The 22,688-nt window shown below is 38.2% G+C and overlaps 1 protein-coding gene across 5 annotated transcripts in view; it reads right to left on the minus strand.

Moving 5' to 3' along the window:
- The window catches only part of Efcab11 (EF-hand calcium binding domain 11), a 156,553-nt gene that overhangs the window by 69,165 nt on the left and 64,700 nt on the right, over positions 1-22,688 (minus strand). Inside the window, exon 6 of one of the 5 annotated variants that reach the window (XM_078050704.1) lies at positions 1,728-1,830. The exons of 3 other annotated variants lie outside the window; for them this stretch is intronic. In XM_078050704.1, coding sequence (XP_077906830.1) covers positions 1,743-1,830 — 88 coding nt within the window. In that variant the 3' untranslated portion in view covers positions 1,728-1,742. Of the gene's footprint in view, positions 1-1,727; positions 1,831-21,786; positions 21,866-22,688 lie in introns of those variants that run through there. One more of the 5 variants, XM_078050705.1, reaches the window with a different exon arrangement.

The raw sequence follows: 22,688 nt of genomic DNA on the forward strand, positions 1-22,688 counted from the left end.
GGGGGTAACTGGTATGTGGCGATATCATGGACAAAATAATGTAAGCAAAGAGAAGGAGAGCAGGTCTGAGGTGAAGATAATATAAGACATTTAGAGCACATGGAGTTTCAGGGTTCAGCGGGGGACACCTCGAGAGAGATTCAGAAGGAGCTCAAGATGGGGATCTGAAGCTGAGGAACAAGACTGGAGGAAAGGAACAGAACCAGGAGGCCTCCCTGTGGGGACAGCGGCTGAGGATGAAGACCCCCAGAGAGGAGTGCGGGGGAAGAAGAGTAAAGGCACTGAGGGCCACCATAGTGGGATGGAAAGGAAAGGCTAAGGCCTAGGCCCAGGCAAGCACCATCACAGAACCAATGGAAAAGAGTGTTCTGGGGAAGGAATGGTCACCAGCGCTGAACCCCAAGGAGAGGTCAAGGACTGAAGAGCTCCGTTGACTCAGACAGGCGGAGTCTCTTGGTGCACTCAGCAGGATGATTCAGTAGAGCTGCTGGAGGGGAAAGCCGCGCTGTGCTGCCTGGGGAAGTGAAGAGACGGGACGTGGAAACAGCAAGCAGACTTCTTTTTGAAGAAGCCTGGCTGGATTAGAGGTGCTCTAGGGCTCACAATGGGACTAATTACTGACGGTAGTAGTGGTGCTGGTGCTGGTGGAGGAGCAGGAAATGGTACCACAGACTGTGTCGTGGTGGTCACATCCTACGTCACAGGGTACTGGGCCTCTTTGACATGTTACTTCCAACATGGAGCCTAACATCATCCTTACCATAAGTTGTTCCTGCTTCTATTTGGAGTAGCTCGTTAGGAGTAGAGCAATTCCTGCTCAAAGTATGCACATGGGTGTAGGTAGCCCTTGGGGAGAATTCCTGGTGGCCTTCTATGTAATGTAGAGGCAGTAGGTTCTATTCATTTGCTAGTACAAAGGGCCAACTCTGGATCAGAAAATAAAAGAGGGAGACTATAAGTCAAGGTGAAGAGGAACTTCAGCTCCTGGCAGTGCTGCCTGGCCTGGCTAAATGTAGGTGAATTCTGGTCCCTGCTTACACAGCGTCTCTCCCAGCAGGCTCCCTGCCTACGGGAACATGTCGTGTTCAGTGCTTTAACTTAGAACACCCTCACAATGCCAGGCATCTAGCAGGAGCCCAACCAATACTGAATGGCTGTGTAGAGATCAGGTCTTCCTGTCCTGATGCCCAGATCTTGCTTACAGGGCAAGAATGAGCCCACTGAGTATCCATAGCTCTCCCTGCATCCTCTCACAAGGCCAGTAGAGGTCGGAGAGGGATGTTTAACTAAGGTTGTCAAAGAGAAACTCTAGGGGTAGATGGTTCAAACTATTCTTGGGCAAAATCAAGGTTACACGTAGAGAAATAGGGTAATAGGGCAAGAATATTTTAAAGGGCAGAACGAAATACGGGATTAGCAATTGGTATATGATACTGAAGATAATTTAGAACGAGGTGGCTAAGTGCACATCATATTACCTCACTAATTCTCAGATACTTTTTCCCTCAATAGTGATGCATTTTACAAGCAGTGTGTCAGTTTCACAAGTAGGATATTTTCTGTCACTAGTGGTACGTGGATGGTGCTCCTAGAATCAGTGGTATCTCGAACTCAATGAAATCTGGTATTTTAAGTCCATGGAAAGGTGAGGCAGTTGTTCTGATCTTTTGCTTTAATTGAAAGCATCGGGCTTTAGCAATGGGTAAATTAAAACACAAAGCAGAGTACGTGGAAGGCACCTTTCATGTGTGGTCACTGGCTTGCTGATTTGGAGGCAACCGGCACTGTAACTGATCTCTCTCAGCCTTGAAAACCTGAGCTACAGGAGCCCTAAAAAAGCAGAAAGCACTGTTAAGCTCTATCATGAGGAATGACACTCAAGTCCCAGAATTCAGTAATGAAAGGCTGGTTATGACCACTTTTGTTGAACTGTTTCTACGTTTGTTGTTCAGTCTTTTCTCCTCTTCTCCAACACCAGGGAATGCTGCTTACTTACTTAAATGGGATGAAAAGAATCAAGGCTCTACTATTTTGAAAGACAGATGTGGGGGGCGGGGTGGGGGGGACTCTAGCTTGTGGATGGGATAGACCAAAAGATGGCTCTGAGGAAAGAATGAGATAGAGATAGGATTCCATTTATTAAATGAGGCCTGGAGAAATAGTGGTATGGGGAGTTTGGGTGGTATGAGGTATACTGCTTTCAGTTTTTACAAGGTCAAATCTAAATCCATGCATTGGAAATACATTCTATTTTAACTGCTGGATATGGGATGAATTAATTTACTTATTTTTAAATGTATCTACTGGCCTTTAGAAGCGGTTATTTATATAAAGGTACTTTTGAACTTTACAAACAGTTTGGACACTAACCACTATCTAAATATTTAAAATAAGGTATTAGATATGTTCAGAGCAACAATTCATACCCAAAATAAAAATGAAATCATCACCAAATGCCTTCCTAAATCATATTTTTCACCATTTCACAGATTTGTTCTTATATTGTATTAAAACATTTATCTTTAAAATATTAAATCACTTGAATATTTGAATATATTCTTACTACTTTATATAAAGAGTATGCAACCAATGTCAATAACTTTCAGCAATTATTTCAATTATTATTATAATTCAATGTCTAAATCTTTTAAAAATTGAGCTAGGAGACAATCATAAATGTGAACATTTATCTTAAACTTCTTTGAGGTCTAAATTTACTTTCCATCTTGGCTTTGCTCATTTTCACCTTGTATCTGATTACTTTACAAGGCATATGTCTCTTTCTTCCTTTAATTGCTTTTTATACTTCCTTTTTCATTTTTAATTGCTTGTTGCTAAGCAATGTGCATAACATTAGAATATACTTTCACTATCTTTGAACATCATCTATTTGGAATTTATTTCCTCTATTACTTTACCCTTATTTGAATTGACCTAAACTATATTTTCTGCCTCCTTTTGACCCTTTTATCAAAACATTCCCTATTCTCCTACTCTTTGATAATTATTCAGTACCTATTATATTCAATATTTAGCCCAGAATTTTCTGCTCTCCACTGTTTTTGTTAAAATCTGGTGGGCAAACTCTTACATCATTCAATTATTTTTGTCTTTTTAGCCTATTTGTCTTCCTTCATTTGTATTTTAAGATATCAGACACTTCTTCTTTTCTGAAATTTAGGTTATTTCCTGTTATTTTATCACTTCTGTTGGTCCAGATGTTGGTTCCTTCCAGTACCATAGCCATGCATTACTCTCTTCCTGACACCTTTTATTATGAATGTATAATATCAACTATGATATAATCCTATAAAAAACACATCCTTTATTCAACTTAAACTTGTTTCAATGAATTACACTTTAACTATTTTTCAAGAAGTTGCAATGCATCTAATTTATTTAGCTATAGTAAGCTACCAAAAAAAAAATCCAAGTAATAAGACAAAAAACAAACACCTCCATTACTTAAAAACACACACCATCATTTTCTTTTACTTGTCTGAATAAATATTTTTAAGAGCACACTTTGATTTTGCCAAAATTAACTTGAAGCTAACTCGCACAGCTAAACTCTTGTTCCTATTTTTATAACTGGAGACAAAAATTTCTAAGAAGTATGGTGGAAAGGTTGAGGACTCGAGCTTACCTGAGATTCCGCTTGACTCATCCACAAGTGGCCTTATAAGGTCCTGTTTTTTCTAATTACAAAAAGGGAACAGTCCTGCTGCTTCTCCCGTTACAACATGGGGATGGCACAGAGATACAGAAAAATTTAAGTAAAATTCATTATGTTTAAACTCTCTGGAACAAAGTTTTTCTATCTGAAATGTCAGATATATACATGGGTGCCCTTGATAATATTTTAGACTATCACACATTTTTCGATTTCCATTTATTCTAAATGTTGTGAGTATACCTTTCTTAATATTTGTTGTATGGTTCTACTATGGTCCAAACCTCTGTGTGCCCTCCCCTCAATCCACATGTTGACCTAATCTGCCAATGTGATGGTATTAGGAGGAGGGCCTCCAGGAGATGAGATCACGGGTCAGAGTTCTCATAATGGGATTGGTGTCAACCTAAGAGGCTCAGAGAGCCACCTTGCACTGAGAGGACACAGGAGAAAGGCACCATCTATGAACCAAAGGTGAGCCCTTACCAGACTCCAGATCTGCTGGCACCTTGAGCCTGGACTCACCAGCATCCAGAACTTTGAGAAATAATTTTCTATTGTTTATCAGATATAGATATGTTGTGGTCCATTCAGGCTGCTACAACAAAACATATCTTATATTATAATGGACCACAACAGATTTCTTTCTCTTAAATATTGGACTATATAGCTAGATGAAAGGGCTTAAATTAATTGAGTATCACATTAATGTGGTATCATATTAAAAAATTCTATCACTTTCCAAATTGATCCTGAACTGAGAATCTCCTACCAATTTTCTTTCCCCCCCAAGGTGGTTCATAATTAATTAAAAATAAGAATCAAATAATAAAATGGGGAAAATGTTAATTACTTAATAGAAAATGAATGATAAAAACATACCAGGTATCTTTGTGCTTAACTCTGACTTAATGAAAGACATTTAATGTCGTTGACAAGAGTATAAGCTTTGGGGTTAGTCTGCTTGATTCTTTTCTTGGCTCTTTCACTAAAATGAAAACTAGTATTACTTGTGGGGAAAGTAATATTAGACCACAGTGGTTAAGAAAGTAAGCTCTGAACCAGCACAGGTAGGTTTGAACTCTCACTCATCGATTTACACAGTTAACTAAACATATCTGAAAAGTTACTGAATTTCTGTATCTCACTCTACCCATCTATAAACTGGGAAAAAAAGAACAGAAGTGACTCACAGGGTAAAGGAGGGACCATTTCAGAACTTCTCTTGCCCTTTCCCCTAGGTATCTCCTCCTCTGAGAGCATAACTCCTTAGGATTCAACTCATGGGTCAGACCCATGGTCCATAAGGTCCACTGCTGGGTGATACCACTCAAAATACAAACATACATGCCCCCCACTTGGTCTCCACAAGCACCCAATCTACAGTGACTACCTGATTACTTGCTTTAATCAACCTATTTCTTTACTTCTTAGCACTTAGAATAATTGAGGGCATTGTTATTGTTGTTATAATTTACTTGCTTGTTGTGTTTTGCCATTTCACATCATATGTTAAAACAATCTAGTTCACATCACATCATGTCCACTGCCTCGCCTAAGCAAGTTAACAAGTGCCTCAATAAAAACTTGTTAACAAATAATAAAAAAGTGAATATACTTGTGCTCTTTACCAATATCAACATAAAAAAACCTTAGTCTCTCCAAAATTCACTATCCTTTTTTTTTTTTTAAGTTTTGTCTACACTATTTTTAGAGCTGTTTACAGTTTGGGTTTACTTCATGACTTGAAACTAACATATTTTAGAAATTCTACTATAAACACTGTCCAAAATTTTAACTTTTCAATTTTACATCTCTTAAATTTACCTTTATCATGAGTTGAGGTATAAAGTTGGAGATGGGCATTCCCTTGAATATAATAGCTTCAAACCTGAGCTCATATCCAGATCATATCTAGTACTAAATGCAGGCACACATATGCCTAGGGTACACAGCATGGTGGCATTAAGGGATTCAACCACTAGAGCGTCCACCTCTATTTATAATCTTTCCCTAAACTAGTTTGCTCAAGAACATACTTGTGTGGACTGACACTGGTTTTCTGATCCCAGTTTCTCTTCAAGCACCTCTCTTCTACTTTACAGCATAAAGACACATTTCTTTCCCAAAATGCATCTTATGTTTGTGTTTCTTGGGTGTTTGAAGACTTTCACATGCCAGAGAGACAATGTGAACGAAGCCTTCACTCAGTGCATAACAAACTCTGCAATGAGAAGTTCAGGCACTCCAGTCTGACTATTTGTTTCTATTAAAGGTGACACATGATGTGAAGGGTATGTAGGGTGTGTGTTGAAATGTCCCGAATTCAAGTGTGTTACAGAATAGTGATGATTTTTTATGTCGTCATCTTGACTTTACTTCCCCAACCATTGCCGAAGAGTGCACTGCCCACAGAAAGTCTTTCAAGGGCAAGCCAAAGAGACCATCTGTAAGAAACAGCTGTGATGGTTTATTTATCCAGAGAAAACTCAAGGAAAATTTCATCTCTCTATCTATCCATCTATCACCCATCCAACTTAAGATTTACACCCAAGATGATGAAAGATAACAATGTGCTCCACAGTGGGCATTCTGTAAATGTTCACTGTTCTCAGGAGTGAGGAAAGGATGAATATTCTGATTCACCAGCCTTTCAGTCCATGGCTCAATTACATTTAATGCATGATTTGATGGAGACGGAGGTTACCTTAACAAAATAATAGTCTGTATATCCCAGAATAAAAAGAGCTGATGTTATAACAGAGGAACATTTTATGGTTTCTTGAAAATTTGTTCAGAATCATAAAAGAAACATTTTCATTAACCTTCATCAAAAGATGACTGGGCATATAAATATGTTTACTTTTTATTTAGTCATAAATCCCAAGCCACCTGTCACTTCTAAACCACATCTCTTATTCATTTATTTCTTCCTACCAAGTACTTGTTAGATACAGATAAATTTAACAGGATTATGTTGCACATTTTACTATAAATAATGCTATTAACAAAAACCCATTATATAATTATTATTTTTTTTGAAACCTTATATTCATTAATGGTACAATATTTCTCTAATTTTACTGTTAATGTCTACTTGTTATGGTTTGGATGTGAGTGTCCCCCCAAAATTTACATGTGAGACAATGCAAGAAGGTTCAGAGGAATAGTAATTGGGTTGTGAGAGTCTAAACCCATCAGAGAATTAATCCCCTGATGGGATTAAGCCTACTATCTGTGAACTGATTAACTAAGTGGTAACTAAAGGCAGGTGAATGGCTGGAGGAGGGGGGAACTGGGGGCATGACTTTGGGATATATATTTGTATCTGACAAGTGGAGTCTCTCTCTCTCAGCTTCCTGATCATAATGTGAGCTGCTTTCCTCCTCCATATTCTGCCATGACTTGTAGCCTCACCTGGAGCCCCCAAGGAATGGAGCTAGCTGCCTATGGAGTGAGACCTCTGAAACCATGAGCCCCAAAATAAACTTTTCATCCTCCACAATTGTTCTGGTGGGGTCTTTTATTCAAAGCAGTGAAGAAAGATGACTAAAACAGAAATTGGTACCAGGAGTGGAGTTGCTGCTATGACTAATCTGACCACGTGGTTTAGAAGCATTTGGAGCTTTTTGGAATTGGTTGGAGGAATATTGAGATGTGTAGAATTGTAAGCTGGAAATGCTTTAGACTGCTGTAAGAGGAGCTTAATGGCCAATTCTGGTGGGAGCTCAGAAGACCAGATGCCAATAGGACCACGGACAGTGAAGACAGGGCTCAAAAGGGTTTAAAAGAAAAGGAGAACACTATTGGTAATTGAACTAGAGCCCATTCCTGTTATGTCCTGGCTGAGAAGTTGCCTCCCTTTTGCTTGTGTCCCGAATTTCTGTGAGCAATGGACTTCTTAATCTGGCAGAAGAAATTTCTAGGCATCATAGCATTCAAGAAGTGACTGGGTATTGCTGGTGGCTTTTAGCCAAATTTACTGTGATATTCAGGAGCACAAAGCAGAGCAGAAAGATCTGAAAAACTTGGACTTGAAAGGCAGGAGTAAAACTGGGGCTATGGAAGTTGAAGTTTTTAAAGACTTTTATGGCCGCTAAAGTAATGCTAAAGACTTTGCCCAGAGAGTTTAAGAAAGATGGCCTGAGGCCTCTCAGGAATTGGCAAGACCATATCCATCTCAGACTCAAAAAAGTAAAAGTAAAAATTATCTTGAGAAGAGACGAGTGGGGTACCCTTCTTGCACAAGGGGACCTAGAAAGTTTTTTCAACATGCTCAGCTACCCAGGCACTCAGAGGCTGTTGCAGCCATGGTCCCTGGAGGCTTGGCTACTGTTCAAGATGGCAGAAGACCTTGGTGTAAATGACATGGTGCTAGTTCTGCAAGACTGAAGAATGCTAGACTTGGGGGGTCATGGAGACTTGTACCAAGATTTCAAAGGAAGGCCTCGGAGGCCTGGCAAAGTGCAGCAGGGTTGGAGTCCCTGCAGGCAGCCTACAGAGGGCAACATGTGGAGATGTGAGGAGGAAACCAAGGTTTCAGTGGAGATCCTTGAGATTAAGAAATGCCAGTAATGTAGGACATGGTTCTAGGAAAGCTGTGGGAATCAAGCAGAGACAAGCCAACAGAAAGCCTAATTGGACTACAAACAACAAGACCACAGGGGAAGAGCTACACAAGCCCTTTGGACAGAAGATCACCATGCCATGTGCCCCAGATGTTGAACATTTGGAGCTACAGGACTTGTTTGCCCAGCTGGATTTCAGTCTTTCTTTGATCCTATCCCTTCTTTCTATGCCCCTATTTTTCTGAATGGAAATGTTTACTCTGTACCTTTATATATTGGATACTTTTAAATTGCTTTTAATTTTACAGGAGCTCACAATGTGAGATTGCCTTGCGCCTCAGAGAATACTCTGGACTTGAACTTTGAGCAATCTCGGAACTGTTGAGACTCTGGGACTCTTGGAAACGGACTAAATGTATTTTGCATTGTCAGATGAGTGTGAGCTTTTGGGGTCAGGGGCAGAATGTTATGGTTTGGATGTGAAGTGTCCCCAGAAAACTCAAGTGAGAGAGAGACAATGCAAGAAGGTTCAGAGGAAAAGTGAATGGGTTGCGAGAATCTTAACCCAATCAGTGAATCAATCTCCTGATGGGATTAACTGAGTGGTAACTAAAGGCAGGTGGTGTGTGGCTGGAGGAAGTGGGGAACTGAGGGCATGGTTTGGAGTACATACTTGTATCTGGCATGTGGAATATCCCTCTCTCCCTCTTTCCTTCTCTTCCTCTCTCCTGCCCTGCTTTCTGATCATGACGTGAGCTGGTTCCGTCTGCCACACTCTTCCACCATGACGTCCTGCCTCACCTTGAGGCCTGAGGAATGAAGCCTACTATCTATGAACTGAGACCTCTAAAACGTGAGGCCCCAAATAAACTTTTCCTACTCTACAACTGTGCCAGTCAGGTCTTTTAGTTGTAGTGATGATAAAGCTTTAAAATACTACTGCACTCATCACATTCACAAAAGGGGAAAACATGACCATAATAAGTAGAAAGTACTTGATAAAAGTCAACATCTATTTATGATAAAAAGTTTTCTAGCAAAGTAGGAGCTCCTTTAATCTAATGAAGGTTATATATCTACCCCCAAATCACAACAAAATGCAGGGGCTGGGGTTGTGGCTCAGTGGTAGAGCAGTCACCTAGCATGTATGAGACTCTGGGTTTGATCCTAGCACCACATAAAAATAAATAAATAAGATAAAGGTATTGTGTCCAACTACAACCAAAAAAAAAAAAAAACTATTTAAAAAAATGCAAAACACTACTGCAAACATCACACCTGATGTGATACAGGAAACGAGACCGGAAAGAAACAGTATGTCTACTAGTATAACTTTTATTCAGCACAGTACAGGAGGCCCCAGCCAATGCAATTAGAAAAGAAAATCAATAACAGAAAAGATGGAAGAGAAGAAATAAAATTATCAATTGAAGATGACATGACTGTATGTCTAGAAAGTTTTTAAAAGAACACCAACTGTCAAAATTAGTAAGATAAATGATTAGAATTAATAAATTGAGGTCATGTACTAAACGTGTCCTCTTCCCAAGTTCTATGTTGAAGCCCTACCTACAATAGAATAGTATTTGGAGGGGGACACTTGGGAGGTGATTAGGTACTGAGGGAGGAGCCCTCATAATGGATTAACGCCCTTGTAAGAAGAGGAAAAGCTCTCTCCCCCACACTCTGTCTCTCTCCCCCACACTCTGTCTCTCTCCAGGTGCACACTCCCTACAGCAAGAAGGCAGCCATCTGAAGCTAGGAGAAAGGCTCTCATCAGAGCCTGACCGGTATGTCCCCTGACCTTAGACTTCCCGCCCCCAAGAACTGTTATGTAAACCACCTAGTCTACAGTATTTTGTTAGAGCAGCCAGAGCAGACTACAACATTTAGCAGTGCTGCTGTCACCACATTAAAAACTAAATGTTTGTCTAATTAATTAAGTTGAATGTAAAATTTAAAAATCTAAATCATATAACAACATAGAAATGAAATATCTAGGAGTCACCTGACAAAATATGTACAAATATAAAAAAGTATGTTCTTGTTTTATAGTAAAACAAGAAAACAATAAGAAAATTAAAGAAGACGTTAAAAATGAAAGGGTATACCTCATTCATGTATGAAAGACTCAGAATATTTGACATTTTCAGTTCTCCTCAACTTAATCTACACTAGAGATTCAATATAAATTTTCCAACCTACCTACCTGTTGAGAGCCACAGCCAAAGGGGCCCCAGCAAACTTCCAGCTGCCAGCTGATGATTGGCTCACAGCGGCCCCAGCAACATCTAGCTGATTGGCTCCTCTGCGGTGATGTTCATTGGGCTGTTTCCCTGCCCTTTCAGATCACAGAGCTGCTCATTGGGGGACTTCTTTGGCTCCGCCCATGTGACCCAGCCAATCGGCCTCAAGAGCAGGAGGATTGTGGGAGGTGGTGAGGCTTGTGTGGGTGAGAGGCTTGTGGGTAGCCGGTGGTGGCAGCTGGGCTCTGAGGGTTTTTTCCTGAGGAGCTGTTTTGTTTGGCATTTGTAGTTCTAAAAATAAAGTTAGTTTCTTTTGACAAGTGGCTCCAGAATTGTGCCCAGCCAGACTGCAGCACCTACCAAAACTTTTTTGACAGAAACGGAAAATACATAAGAAATTCTAATGAACTAAAAATAGCCAAGCTGATTCTGAAGAAATTACAAAGCTCTAGAATTTATACTATTTATACTACTTGCTATCAAGGTCTATTTATTTATTTATTTATTTTTGATATCAAGGGTTATTATAAAGCCATATAATTAAGTGTGACACTTGCACAAGGACAAACAGGCCAACGTAATATAACAGTCCAGGAAAGAGCTGCTGCTGCTGTCTCTGACCTGAAGGTGGTCTGCAGGCAGAGGCCCTCCTCAGGAGTCATTTAGGGCATTCAGCTGACAAGATGAGGCACTGTGGACAGCAGTCTGCTCTACCAAAATCCATGGATGCAGGTGTTAATCGTATCTTTAAAACACCTTTCCAGCATATCTAGACCAGTTCTTGGTCAATGTGGCCTGACCAAGTTGACATAAGATTAACCGTCACACTTAGGTAAGGCAAAGATTATCAACATAAGACAAGAAAAGTATGAATGATTACAAAAACCAACAAATTGGATTTCATTAAAATAAGAAGAACTTCTGAAAGAATTATCAAGGAAATGAACAAAAAGCATAGTCTAGAACTTGTACATGAAAATATAAAATCTCTTACAACTCAAGGCTTTAAAACCAATTAAAACACTGGGCAAAAGACTTAACACACTTCATTAAAGAAATATGGCTGGCAAGTTAAGATCAAGAAATAATAGCTGAAGTCACTAGTCATCAGAGAAGTGTGAATTAAAACTGAGATAGCCACCACACACCTACTAGAGATGACTGGAAACAAAACAAAACAAAAAGAGACCACGGACCAGCAATGACGTGCAGCAACTGGCTCACTCGTATTTCACTAGTGAGAATGAAAACATGTTTTGGCCCTTAGGAAAACAGCTCTATGGGAAAGCAGATTTAAAGCACGCTCATCAGGTGTGTGAGTACACACTGACAAGCCAGTGTGGTAATGATGCTTCACAGTTCCATCAGCCATTCCACAAAGTACACATATTTCGCAGCATCAATGTTATATATATAAATATATACAATTTTTGTCAGTGAAGATACATAAATAAAAAAGAAATGGTGTGCCAGTTTCTTACAAATTTAAAACACTTCTTTACCATAAGACTCAGAAATTCCATTCAACCAGAAAGAAATAAAAACATCCACGCCAAGACCTGCACACAGGTGTTACAGCAGCATTGTTCACAAACATCCCCAAATGGAAGCAGGTGTCTGCCAGCTGAAGAATGAGAGGTGCTTTTAACCACCCAGAACACTACTCGGCAATGACAAGGAACCAGTCACTGCTGTGCACACCCCAATGGGCAGCCGGGCACGTGAATCTCAAGTGCATTATGGTGAGTGGAAGAAGCCCGGTACAGAGGCCAGAATGTCATGTGACCACTTGCACAACATTCTGCAAAGGGGAGTAACACGGACAAAACTCAGATCAGAAGCGCCTGAGGCCAGGAGCAGAGGAAGGAAACTGAAAGGGATACTCTCTGTCCACTGTGTCCCTGGTTACACAAGCACGTAGCCATCAAAATGCATATAACCCCATATGGAAATTATACCCTGATAAATCTAATTGAAAAACACTGACAGTAAAAGCCAGAAAGATGAAAATTACATTAGGATAAAATCTAATGTGGGAATAATAACAATATAAATATAAATATTTTAATTTGTGAAACTTCAAATTGTTAAGGAACTTGGTCTCATACCTCTCATGTTACTAAAGCGAAATGATGAATGTCAAATCATTGTGGTGTTTAGATTACACCAGACACATTAAAAAGGGTGATATGTTAATTTTAAGTGTCTGTGTTTATAATATATTGGAAGTTATATGCTCTGATACCATTTGAACTTATTATCAATGTAAAAATACACATGAAAGTGCATAGTCTTTGACTCTGTCCTGAGAAACACAAAGACCACAGCTTCCCAAAGCTGCACCACAGCTGGCTTACAGCTGGGGCAAGATGTGCAGCCCCAAGATCTTTTGGGCAGGCAGGCAGGCAGGCAGGCAGGCAGTCTGCCTTCATTCAGAAGCAATCTGTCTGTTCACCTAAATGTGCTTTATAAATACTCCGGGAGGGCTATAGTTGAAAAAGATCCTGAAGCACTGCTCTGCAGAAATTCTGGCACATGTGCACAAATGGAAAGGTTCAAGAAAGCTTACTGCGTTTTAATCACATGGTGAATAACTGAGAACAACTGAAGTGTCCTTCCACCAGAGATAGGAAACAAAATGAAATTTTACACGGCAATGAAAATGAATGAACTACAAGAGCTACATGTATCATCACAATGAATCTCAAAGACTTAGTGTTGGATGAAAAAAACCAAGGTCCAAGTTATGTACAAAACATCCCCATGTACATAACACTTGAAAATATGCCACAGAAGATGATGTATTATTTATTAATAAATTCAATGCCAAAATATTAGAATAGGAATAAGATTGATAAATATCAAAATGTGGATTGTGATTCTAGATGGAGGGGAAGGAACCAAGGAAGAAAAAAACAAGGATTTTAAATTTTATGTGTGATATTTTATTTCTTTAAAATTTTTTTAGCAAATATGGCAAATGTTAAAACTGGTTAAATTTAGATGGCAGAAGTGCAAGTTATACATTATGTTATTCTCTACACTTTCTGTGTTTAAAATATTTTCAATGGACACCAAAAGACCAATGCATGTATTTAGTGTTCTTGAAAATGTGACAGGAGTTCTGCTTAACTGTACTTTTGATAGTTTATGGCAAATACAGAGTCCAAAGATTCAGAAAACTTAATCAAGCCTAGAGATTAAATATACCCATCGTTAACATTTTAATTAGCTAATTACTGGAACCTAAACATAAGGCCAGCATGAATACTCTCTTTAAGTCCTAAGTAAGCCACAGAAAATTTCATGAGTTCAAATTAGTAAGGATCAAATGTCATTTCTAACATAAATAGCTTGTTTTGTGCAGTCTTTAATAAATTCATTGATTCATTTGACAAGAAGTAAATGACTATGTGCTTTGTGCTAATCTGAACATCTCAAGGTCAAGGCTGCTCTCATAAAGCTTTATAGACCAGCAAGAGGGACACAATAGGCAAAGAAGGAGAGATCTGGAAAGTGCTCTGATTGACATAAGATGTGGTAGCAGAGATGATGGGGGTGGGGGTAGGAGATGAGGGATGTCACTTTTCAGATAATGTGCTGCTTCAAAAGGGAACTGTATATGTAAAAACCTGAAATAGAAGGTGTCAAGTATCTCAGGTAACATGCACATGACCACATGAGCATTATAAACTGAGCCTGTAGAAATGGTTTGAAGTCTGGGAATTCTTTTTTAAAAGTTAAAACTAGAAATAACTTTTTTCCTCTCTATAAACATTTAAATAAATATCATAACCCAGTGACACAGAATGATTTCTTATGTGATATTTAAGTAAAAACAATATAGTACTGAAAACAAAATAACAAGAGTCCTCAGGTATTTACTGAAAGACACTAGTAAGAATCAACCTTTTTCTAACATGTGCCACCCATTTAGAAAAAACAACAGACTGAAAATATATTCTCAGGAACAGGTGTTATGAAACAAAGAAAGCAAATATAGACAGGGATCAAAAAAGCAGGTGACTGTGAACAGTAAAATAATATTGCAGCAAGACATTAAACATCTGTATTATATTTCAGCATTTGTTTTAACACTCAAACTTTTCTTGAAGCTGTAATGTATTTTCTTGGGAATGGATATAGTAAATAGTAGATCCTTTCATTTCAATCAGAAGAAAATAACCTAAGTGCTCTTGTTGAGAGGCGAACTCCTCATTGCCAGCTGTATCCCAGATGGCCACCTAAGAGATTTAAACTTCATACACCCTGTGGGCACCATCCAGTATACAATATGGCCCATACAAGCATGAGAATTGGAAGGAAGGAAATGAAAGAGGAAACACTGGCTAGGGGCTGAACATGTGTGTCCCTCCAAACTTCACATGTTGAAACCTAATCCCCAGTGTGATGGTGGGATGAGGGGGGCCTTTTGGAAGTGATTAGTGCCCTTAGAAGAGGCTCTAAGATTCTAAGGTGGCCTCATAAAAATTCTCCCCTTCCATCATATGAGGATGCAGCTAGAGGGCAGCAAGAATGAACCAGAAAGTAGGCCTTCACCAGACTCCAGATCAACAGCCTCCTTGCTCTTGAACTATCCAGCCTCCAGAAGTGTGAGGAATTAATTTCTGTGGTGCATTCGCTACCCAGTTGATGGTGTTTTTGAAGCAACAGACCAAATGGACAAAGACCACGTTCTTGTCTTTGTTTACAGACCACAGAGACACGACATCTTCTCTGTTTGCAGTTCTAATTGCTACATTTCAGAAGACAACAAAAGGAAATATAGAAACAATAGTGGAAGTAAATTAATAGTCAAGGACCAGAAACCCTTTCTGTACAAAGAGTGGAAAAAAAAAATTAGATCCTCTAACCCAGGAACACAAAGGCTGAGAAAAGCCTAGGAGATCAGGGAGGTTTGCACAGGATAATTAGAATAATTTCCAAATCTGAAAATTAAGAGCCATGAAACAACAATGCAGATTGAAAGAGCCTGCTTCTTTTAATGACAGTTTTATAGGATGTATACAGCATCTTACCCATGAGGTCAGACAGGAAAGTAATTCCTTAAAAAACCAAAAGTATTTGATAAAATCATGGTTTCTGAGGGCTGGGTTCAAATCCGTTATTACTATCTGTTGCCGTGCAACCACGGTCAGGTTTTTTAACCTGTCTGGCCCTCAATTTCTCATCTACGAAACGCTGTCATGAGGAGAAAATGAGAAAGGGCCTAGGACAGCACTTGCCACATACTAAGTGCTATAAAAACCCCAGCCACAGCTCCATGTGCAGAAGAGGCAGCACAGCTGGTCTGACTGCTACCCGGCACCCACGGCTGGCCTCCGCCTGGCATCAGAAGGATCACACAGCAGTTAACTGACAAGGGTGGATCACTGTGCCTGCGACTGTTTGGGCAAACGATATGGTTCATGTTGGACACATGTTTTCCTTCTGGGAGTCTGGAATTCGGGTACATGCTATCTCTGGGCACACGTGGACAGAGATAGTCAATTATTTTACACTAGATATAAATATAGTAAGTATGCATTTTAATTAATCCTGAAGTTGAGTTCAACAAAAAAGTGATTTTCAAAGGCTGGGGACATGGCTCTCTGGCAGAGCATTTGCCTGACATGTGTAAGGCCCTGGGTTTGATCCCCAGTATGGAAATAAATAAATAAATAAGATTTTTAGATATTTATACCTTGAAAATAATACCTTCATGACAATGGAAAACATTCCATGTTTTTCTCATAAATAATGCATGAAATGATAAAGTTGAGTTTCAATAGCACATTCATTAAATTGCATCACTATCTTATGATACTGTTTTTATGTCACATGAAAATCAATATTTAGCTTATGGCTTCTAAATGATATTCTATACAAGAACAATAAGTGGCCGTGGCCTTCATATGCTTCAAACGGCAAGAGAAGATATATCACAAGTAAAATGCCAAAATTACTGAATTTTAGAAATGCATTGGTAATTTTATACATTTTCTACATTTCTTATAAATAGTCTTCTAATATTTAATAGTCTACCCATGTCTGGAAAATATATTTTTTAAAAGTTTGGAATAAAAATACTTAATAATTCATATGATTTTCTGTTTTTAGACAATCAATTACCCTCTGAACAAACTAAAAATGCTGGATAAGACACTCAATACAAAATCACCTTAAAAATTACCAAAGAACTTAGAAGGCAGTGGAGAACTGCCAGGTCAAAACTTGGGGAAGAAGGAGCCCAGAGAGAATGGTAGAAAATCAGCTCCTCAGGGCCATGTTTGCCCTGGAGACAATGGCCTGTGTCCTGCACTCAGCTTTGGTTTGGTAGCTTCATGGGGGAACAGGCCAGAAGTCAAGATTCAGAGCTTGCCCAATATGGATCATCTCACAGGATTAACCTGAAACCCAAAGGGTTGCATGAAACTTTCCTATTACTGAGCAAAGTAGCAAAGAGAGAGAGAGGGAGAGATTGTTACCTAAGAGAAAGCAGAGAGAAAGAAAAAGAGAGAGGGAAGAAGGGAGGGAGGAAAGAAGGAAGGATGAATTTCCATCCCTAAGAGGTTATGATTATCGACTGATCCATGCCGCTCATGTAGATGGGTATCCTGGATCTAAGCATAACTGAGTGAATACAGAAACTTCCACCCATGGATCTGTCTCAACAGGACCCTGTTCTGACAGTGTTCCTAGGAGTCTGGCCAGAGCAAAAAAGCCACTGCAAGGCGAGTCCTTCATTTAGAATACTTAAGAGTTTGAGACACTGTAGTAGAAATTACAGTTTCTAAAACAATAGGAAACAATGCATTTTCAAAAGCAAAAGTTTTCTGATTATCTATGTTTATAATTAAAAAACTAGAAAATTTTCAAGGTAATATTTTATGTCAAAACAGTTCTTTTATCAAATTTAAAAGAAGAGGTAATTCTCCCTAACTTACTGTCTGAGGCCAGTATAGTCTTGATACAAATTAATTAGTTAATTGAATAAATTAAAAAAAAAAAAACAGAAAATTACAGCTCCATTTTGGTCACACACACAAATATATGCACGCACGCACGCGTACACACGCACGCACACACACACACACACACACACACACACACACCCAAGTAAAATATTAAAATATTAGTTAACGGAATCCTACTGGGTATTAAAAAGGTAACATCATAACCCAACTAGGTTTAGACCAAAAATATAAAATCTGGAACCAGGTCTGATGGCACACATCTGTAATCCCAGCAACTTGGGAGGCTAAAGCAGGAGGACTGCATGTTGGAGGCCAGTCTCAGCAACTAAGCAAGACCCTCAGCAACTTAGTAAGACTCTGTTTCAAAATTTTAAAAATAATAATTAAAAAAAGGACTGGGATATAACTCAGTGTAAAGTGCCTGTAGATTTAATTCCAAGTACCAAAGATAAAAAATAAAAGATGAATTGATATTAAAACTATATATAAATACACACATCATTCATATTAACGTGTTAATAATTTCATCTCAATTGATATGGAAAAAGCATCTAATATAATCTAATGCCTATTTTTTAAAATTTGTTATATATGGCAGCAGAATGCATTATAATTCATATTACACATATAGTGCACAATTTTTCATGTCTCTGGTTATACACAAAGTGGAGTTGCACCATTCATGTCTTCATACATGTACTTAGGGTAATGATGTCCATCTCCCTCAACTGTCTTTCCTACCCTCATACCGCCTTTCCCCTCCCTCCCCTTTGCTAATGCATATTTTTGATTAAAAAAATCCACTAATAACTAGGTAGATGGAAACTTCACTAATTTGACAAAGAAGCTAACTATGAAACAACCTATAACTATGACCAAATAAATGGTAAAATGTTAAAATCCTCCAACTTGCGGAACAAGACACTATCACCATAGGAAGTGCAAGCCAGAAGTCAAGCAAAAGAAATTAAACATAAGGATAGGAAAGGAAGAAATAAAATGGTTACTGTTTTTCACTTATAACCTTAGCTTTGTAGAAATATCCTTTAAAACATATGACAAATCAATCAAGGTTTTTAGATATAAGATTAATGAACAAAATTAATTTCATTTCTATATGCTTCTAGAAGTAATTTTAAAAGCATAATTTTCAAAAGCTACCATTTATAGCTTCTATAAAATATGTAGGCACTAAATCCAACAAAAGAAAAGAAAAACGCAGGGGTTGTGGCTCAGCGGTAGAGTGCTCGCCTAGCATGTACGAGGCCCTGGGTTTGATCCTCAGCACCACGTAAAAATAAATAAAATAAAGGTATTATGTAAAAAAAAAAAAAAAAAGGGCTGGGGATGTGGCTCAAGCGGTAGCGCGCTCATCTGGCATGCGTGCAGCCTTATAAGCATGCTCTATTCCAAGGTACCTTGGAACGGAATCCTGCCTCCTCTGTTGACTAGCCATGTAATCTCCAGTGAGTCAACTACTCTGTTAGTGCCTTGATTTACTATGTGCAATGTCTTACAATGTGGGACCCACCTCACTAGGTCGTAGGAGAGACAACCTAAAGTAAGAGAATGGAGCCTGGCATACAGGAGACACTGCACTGGGAAAACCATCAGGACTATTAAGGGGAGAGCAGAGGTATGATGATACAACAACTTGCAATCTGAAAGGCTTTAAAGAATACCCAATTAAAAGAAAGCAATACCATTAAGAAGATAGCCTTTTAAACAAATTGTGCTGGGAAAACTAGACACCCATAGAAGAATGAAACTGGATTCCTGTCTCTAACCCTACAGAAAAGTCAACTCAAAGTGAATCAAAGACTTGGGAATTAAACCAGAAAGTCTGCAAATGCTAGAAGAAAACAGGCTCAGTACTCCAACATACAGGTATTGATTTCCTTAATCAGACTCCTAAAGCTCAAGAAATAAAACCAAAAAACAGTAAGTGGGGTGGCATCAAACTAAAAGCTCCTGCACAGTAAATCAAACAAGAGGATGAAAAGAAATCCTACAGAAGGAAGAAATCTTTGCCAGCTATACTTCTGACTAATGTCCAGAATATATAAAGAACTAAAAAAACTTAACACTAAAAAAACTAATAACCTAATCAAAAAACGGGCAAATGAAACAGATATTTCTCAAAAGAAGAAATACAAATGGACAACAAATACATTAAAAAACGTTCAACATCCTTAGCAATGAGGGAAATGCAAATCAAAACTGCAATGAGACTTCATTTCACTCCAGTTAGAATGCAGTCATCAAGAGTACAAACAACTGCCAGGCTTGGTGGTGCACACCTGTAATCCCAGCAGCTCAGGAGGCTGAGGCAGGAGGATCTCAAGTTTAAAGCCAGCCTCAGCAACTTAGCAAGACCTTAACAATTCTGTGAGACCCTATCTCTAAGTAAAATATAAAAAGGACTGGGAATGGGTTGGTAGAGCGCTGGCCTCACAAGCAAGAGGCACTGGGTTTGATCTCAGCACCACATAAAAATAAATAAATAAAAATAAAGATATTGTATCCATCTACTACTAAAAAAAAATTTTAAGAAAAGGACTGGGGATGTGACTCAGTGGCTAAGTGCCCCTGGGTTCAATCCCTGCTACAAGAAAAAAAAAAGAAAAGAAAGAAAGAAAAAAGAGGGATACAAATAACAAGTGGTGAGAATGTAGGGGAAAGAGTACATTCTGCATTGTTGTGGGACTGCAAATTATACAACCACTTTGAAAATCAGTATGGATTTCTCTAAAGTACGGAGATTCCTTAAAAGAGTAGGAATGGAACCACTATATGACCCAGCTATTCCACTCGTGGGTAATTTACCCAAAAGTACCAAAATCAGCATATTATAGTGATACACACACACCATTGTTTATAGCAGTGCAATTCACAATAGCCAAGTTATCAAACCAGCCTAGCTGTCCATCAACAGATAAATGGATAAAGAAAATGTGGTTATATTCACAATGGAGTTTAACTCAGCCATAAAGAAGGATGAAATTGTCATCTGCTGGTAAATGGATGGAAGTGAGAACATCATGCTAAGTAAAATAAGCCAGACTCAGAAAGTCAGGGGTCAAACATTTTCTCTCATGTGCAGATGATAAAGAGAAAAACAAGGAGTTAAAAAAAGAAAAGGAGTGTAAGGGAGGCCAATAGACCAGAGAAAGGAGACTGAGAGAGAAGGAGGAGGAGAGGGCGAGGGGAAGCCGTGGGAATGAAATTGACCAAATCATCTATGTCGATGGACAAATATACCACAATGAATCTCACTTTTACGTATAATGGACTAATAAAAAAAGTGGAGCAGTAGATGAGTAGAGGAAGAAGATCAAGAAGAAGGGAAGAAGGGAGGGAAAGAAAAGATATTGGGGAATGAGATTGATCAAATTATATTACTTGCATATACAAATATGCCACAGTGAATCCCATTACTGCATAAGATAAAATAAATATGTAAAACATATGTCAATTTTCCAGAAATTCATTTGTAATTCATTAAAATGTGAACTTAGGTTCTAGACAAGTCTATTCAAGAATTTATATGAATAAGTGGAGAACTGGAAATAACCAAGAAACTGCTAAAAAAAAGACTAAGGAGGCAGACTTACCTTATTATTATTAAGATTTTATGAGGACAATGAGAGATTGATACAGGCACAGATAAAATGACAAATGGGACTGAAAACACAGGAACAGAGGCAGCATGCAGAACAGTAGAGAAAAAAGGGCACTATCAATAAAAAGAGCTGAAAATCTTGTCCATATGGGGGAAAAAAGTGAAGCTGTGTTCCTGCACACTATGCCACACTCAGATCAGTCCTAGAAGAATTAAGGATTCAACTCAAAAGGATAACTCTAAATTTTATAAAGAAAATACAGGTAATATTTCTCTTTGAGTAAGATACACTCTAATTATTAAAAGGGTTCATAAATTCAACCAGATTAAATTTTGTTTATGTCTCTAAAAATACTCATGAAAGTAAAAAGACAAGCCATAAGTGGGAAAAGATATTTGTTAACTGAAAAAAATCTTTGTATCAATAATGAATATAAAGAATATTTTCAAGTCAATAGGAAATATAATGGGGAAAATTCCAGAATCAATTGTAAATAAAGATGATAGAGAGCTTCATTAAGTCAGGAGAGAGCCCCAAATGAGGCTGGTTAGCCCCTCAACTGGAAAAGAGTAAGAAGTCTGACAATACCAAGAGTGGGGGGGCAACAGCACCTCTCACTGCTGGTAGGAGCGTCAGTGGATATCAATGGTTGGAAATATCACTTGGCATTGTAACACAGCACATTGGCACTATCTAAGTAAACATTTACGTACCTCACAGCTCAGCATTTTGGCTTCTAAGTAGATATCTATCCAAGGCTGGCATTTGCACATGAGCACTGGTAGTTAAGATACAAGAATATTCATACAGTATCATTAGTTAGGGCAAAACCAAAAAAAATTGGAAGAAAATACTAAGAATCCATCAAGAAGAAATAGATAAACTCTGGTAAATCCACACAGGTGAATACTATGTACATATAATTTGAGTGATTTACACTTGAAATAAGGATAAATAACTAGGATCACTGGTGAATGAAAAGTGATTCACAAAGGACTACATACATTTGAGATTCTTTTTCATAAAGTTTTAAAACAAGGAAGACTATGTATTAACAAAAGACATAGATGTGTATATTTATCAAACATACATATATACATACATATGTCTGAATTTTCAAAGCAGAGGGATTCTGGAAGTGGCTTCTGTGGAGGAAGGCAGGGAGATGGCACAGAGCACTACGTGAGTATATAGGAGTAAATAGAGGTTTTGGTTCTTGAGTTGAAAGTACTAATTTTATTGTTAAACACACTAACTTAAATAAATAAAATAAATACAGTCATGTGTGGGAAATTATATTTAAAAATTAACTACATACATTTACAAATTTACATCTACTTACAACCTGATTCAAAGTATTGCACCATAGTTTTAATTTATGCAAACTGTTAATGTGCCATTTTGGAATAATTTACCATAACATTTAACTTATTTATACAACCTGTTGGAAAGACTAGCATGTAAATACAGTCGAAAATAAGGAAGAGAAACAGTATACATTACTTCCATAAAGCTAATTAAGAGACAAAAAAGATTCCATAAACAAAAATCCAAATGCACCGAAATCTATCAGTCCAGGAAATCTAACTGTAGAAATATAT

Source organism: Ictidomys tridecemlineatus, chromosome 5 (assembly GCF_052094955.1).
Source record: "Ictidomys tridecemlineatus isolate mIctTri1 chromosome 5, mIctTri1.hap1, whole genome shotgun sequence".
Classification (NCBI taxonomy): Eukaryota; Metazoa; Chordata; class Mammalia; order Rodentia; family Sciuridae; genus Ictidomys; species Ictidomys tridecemlineatus.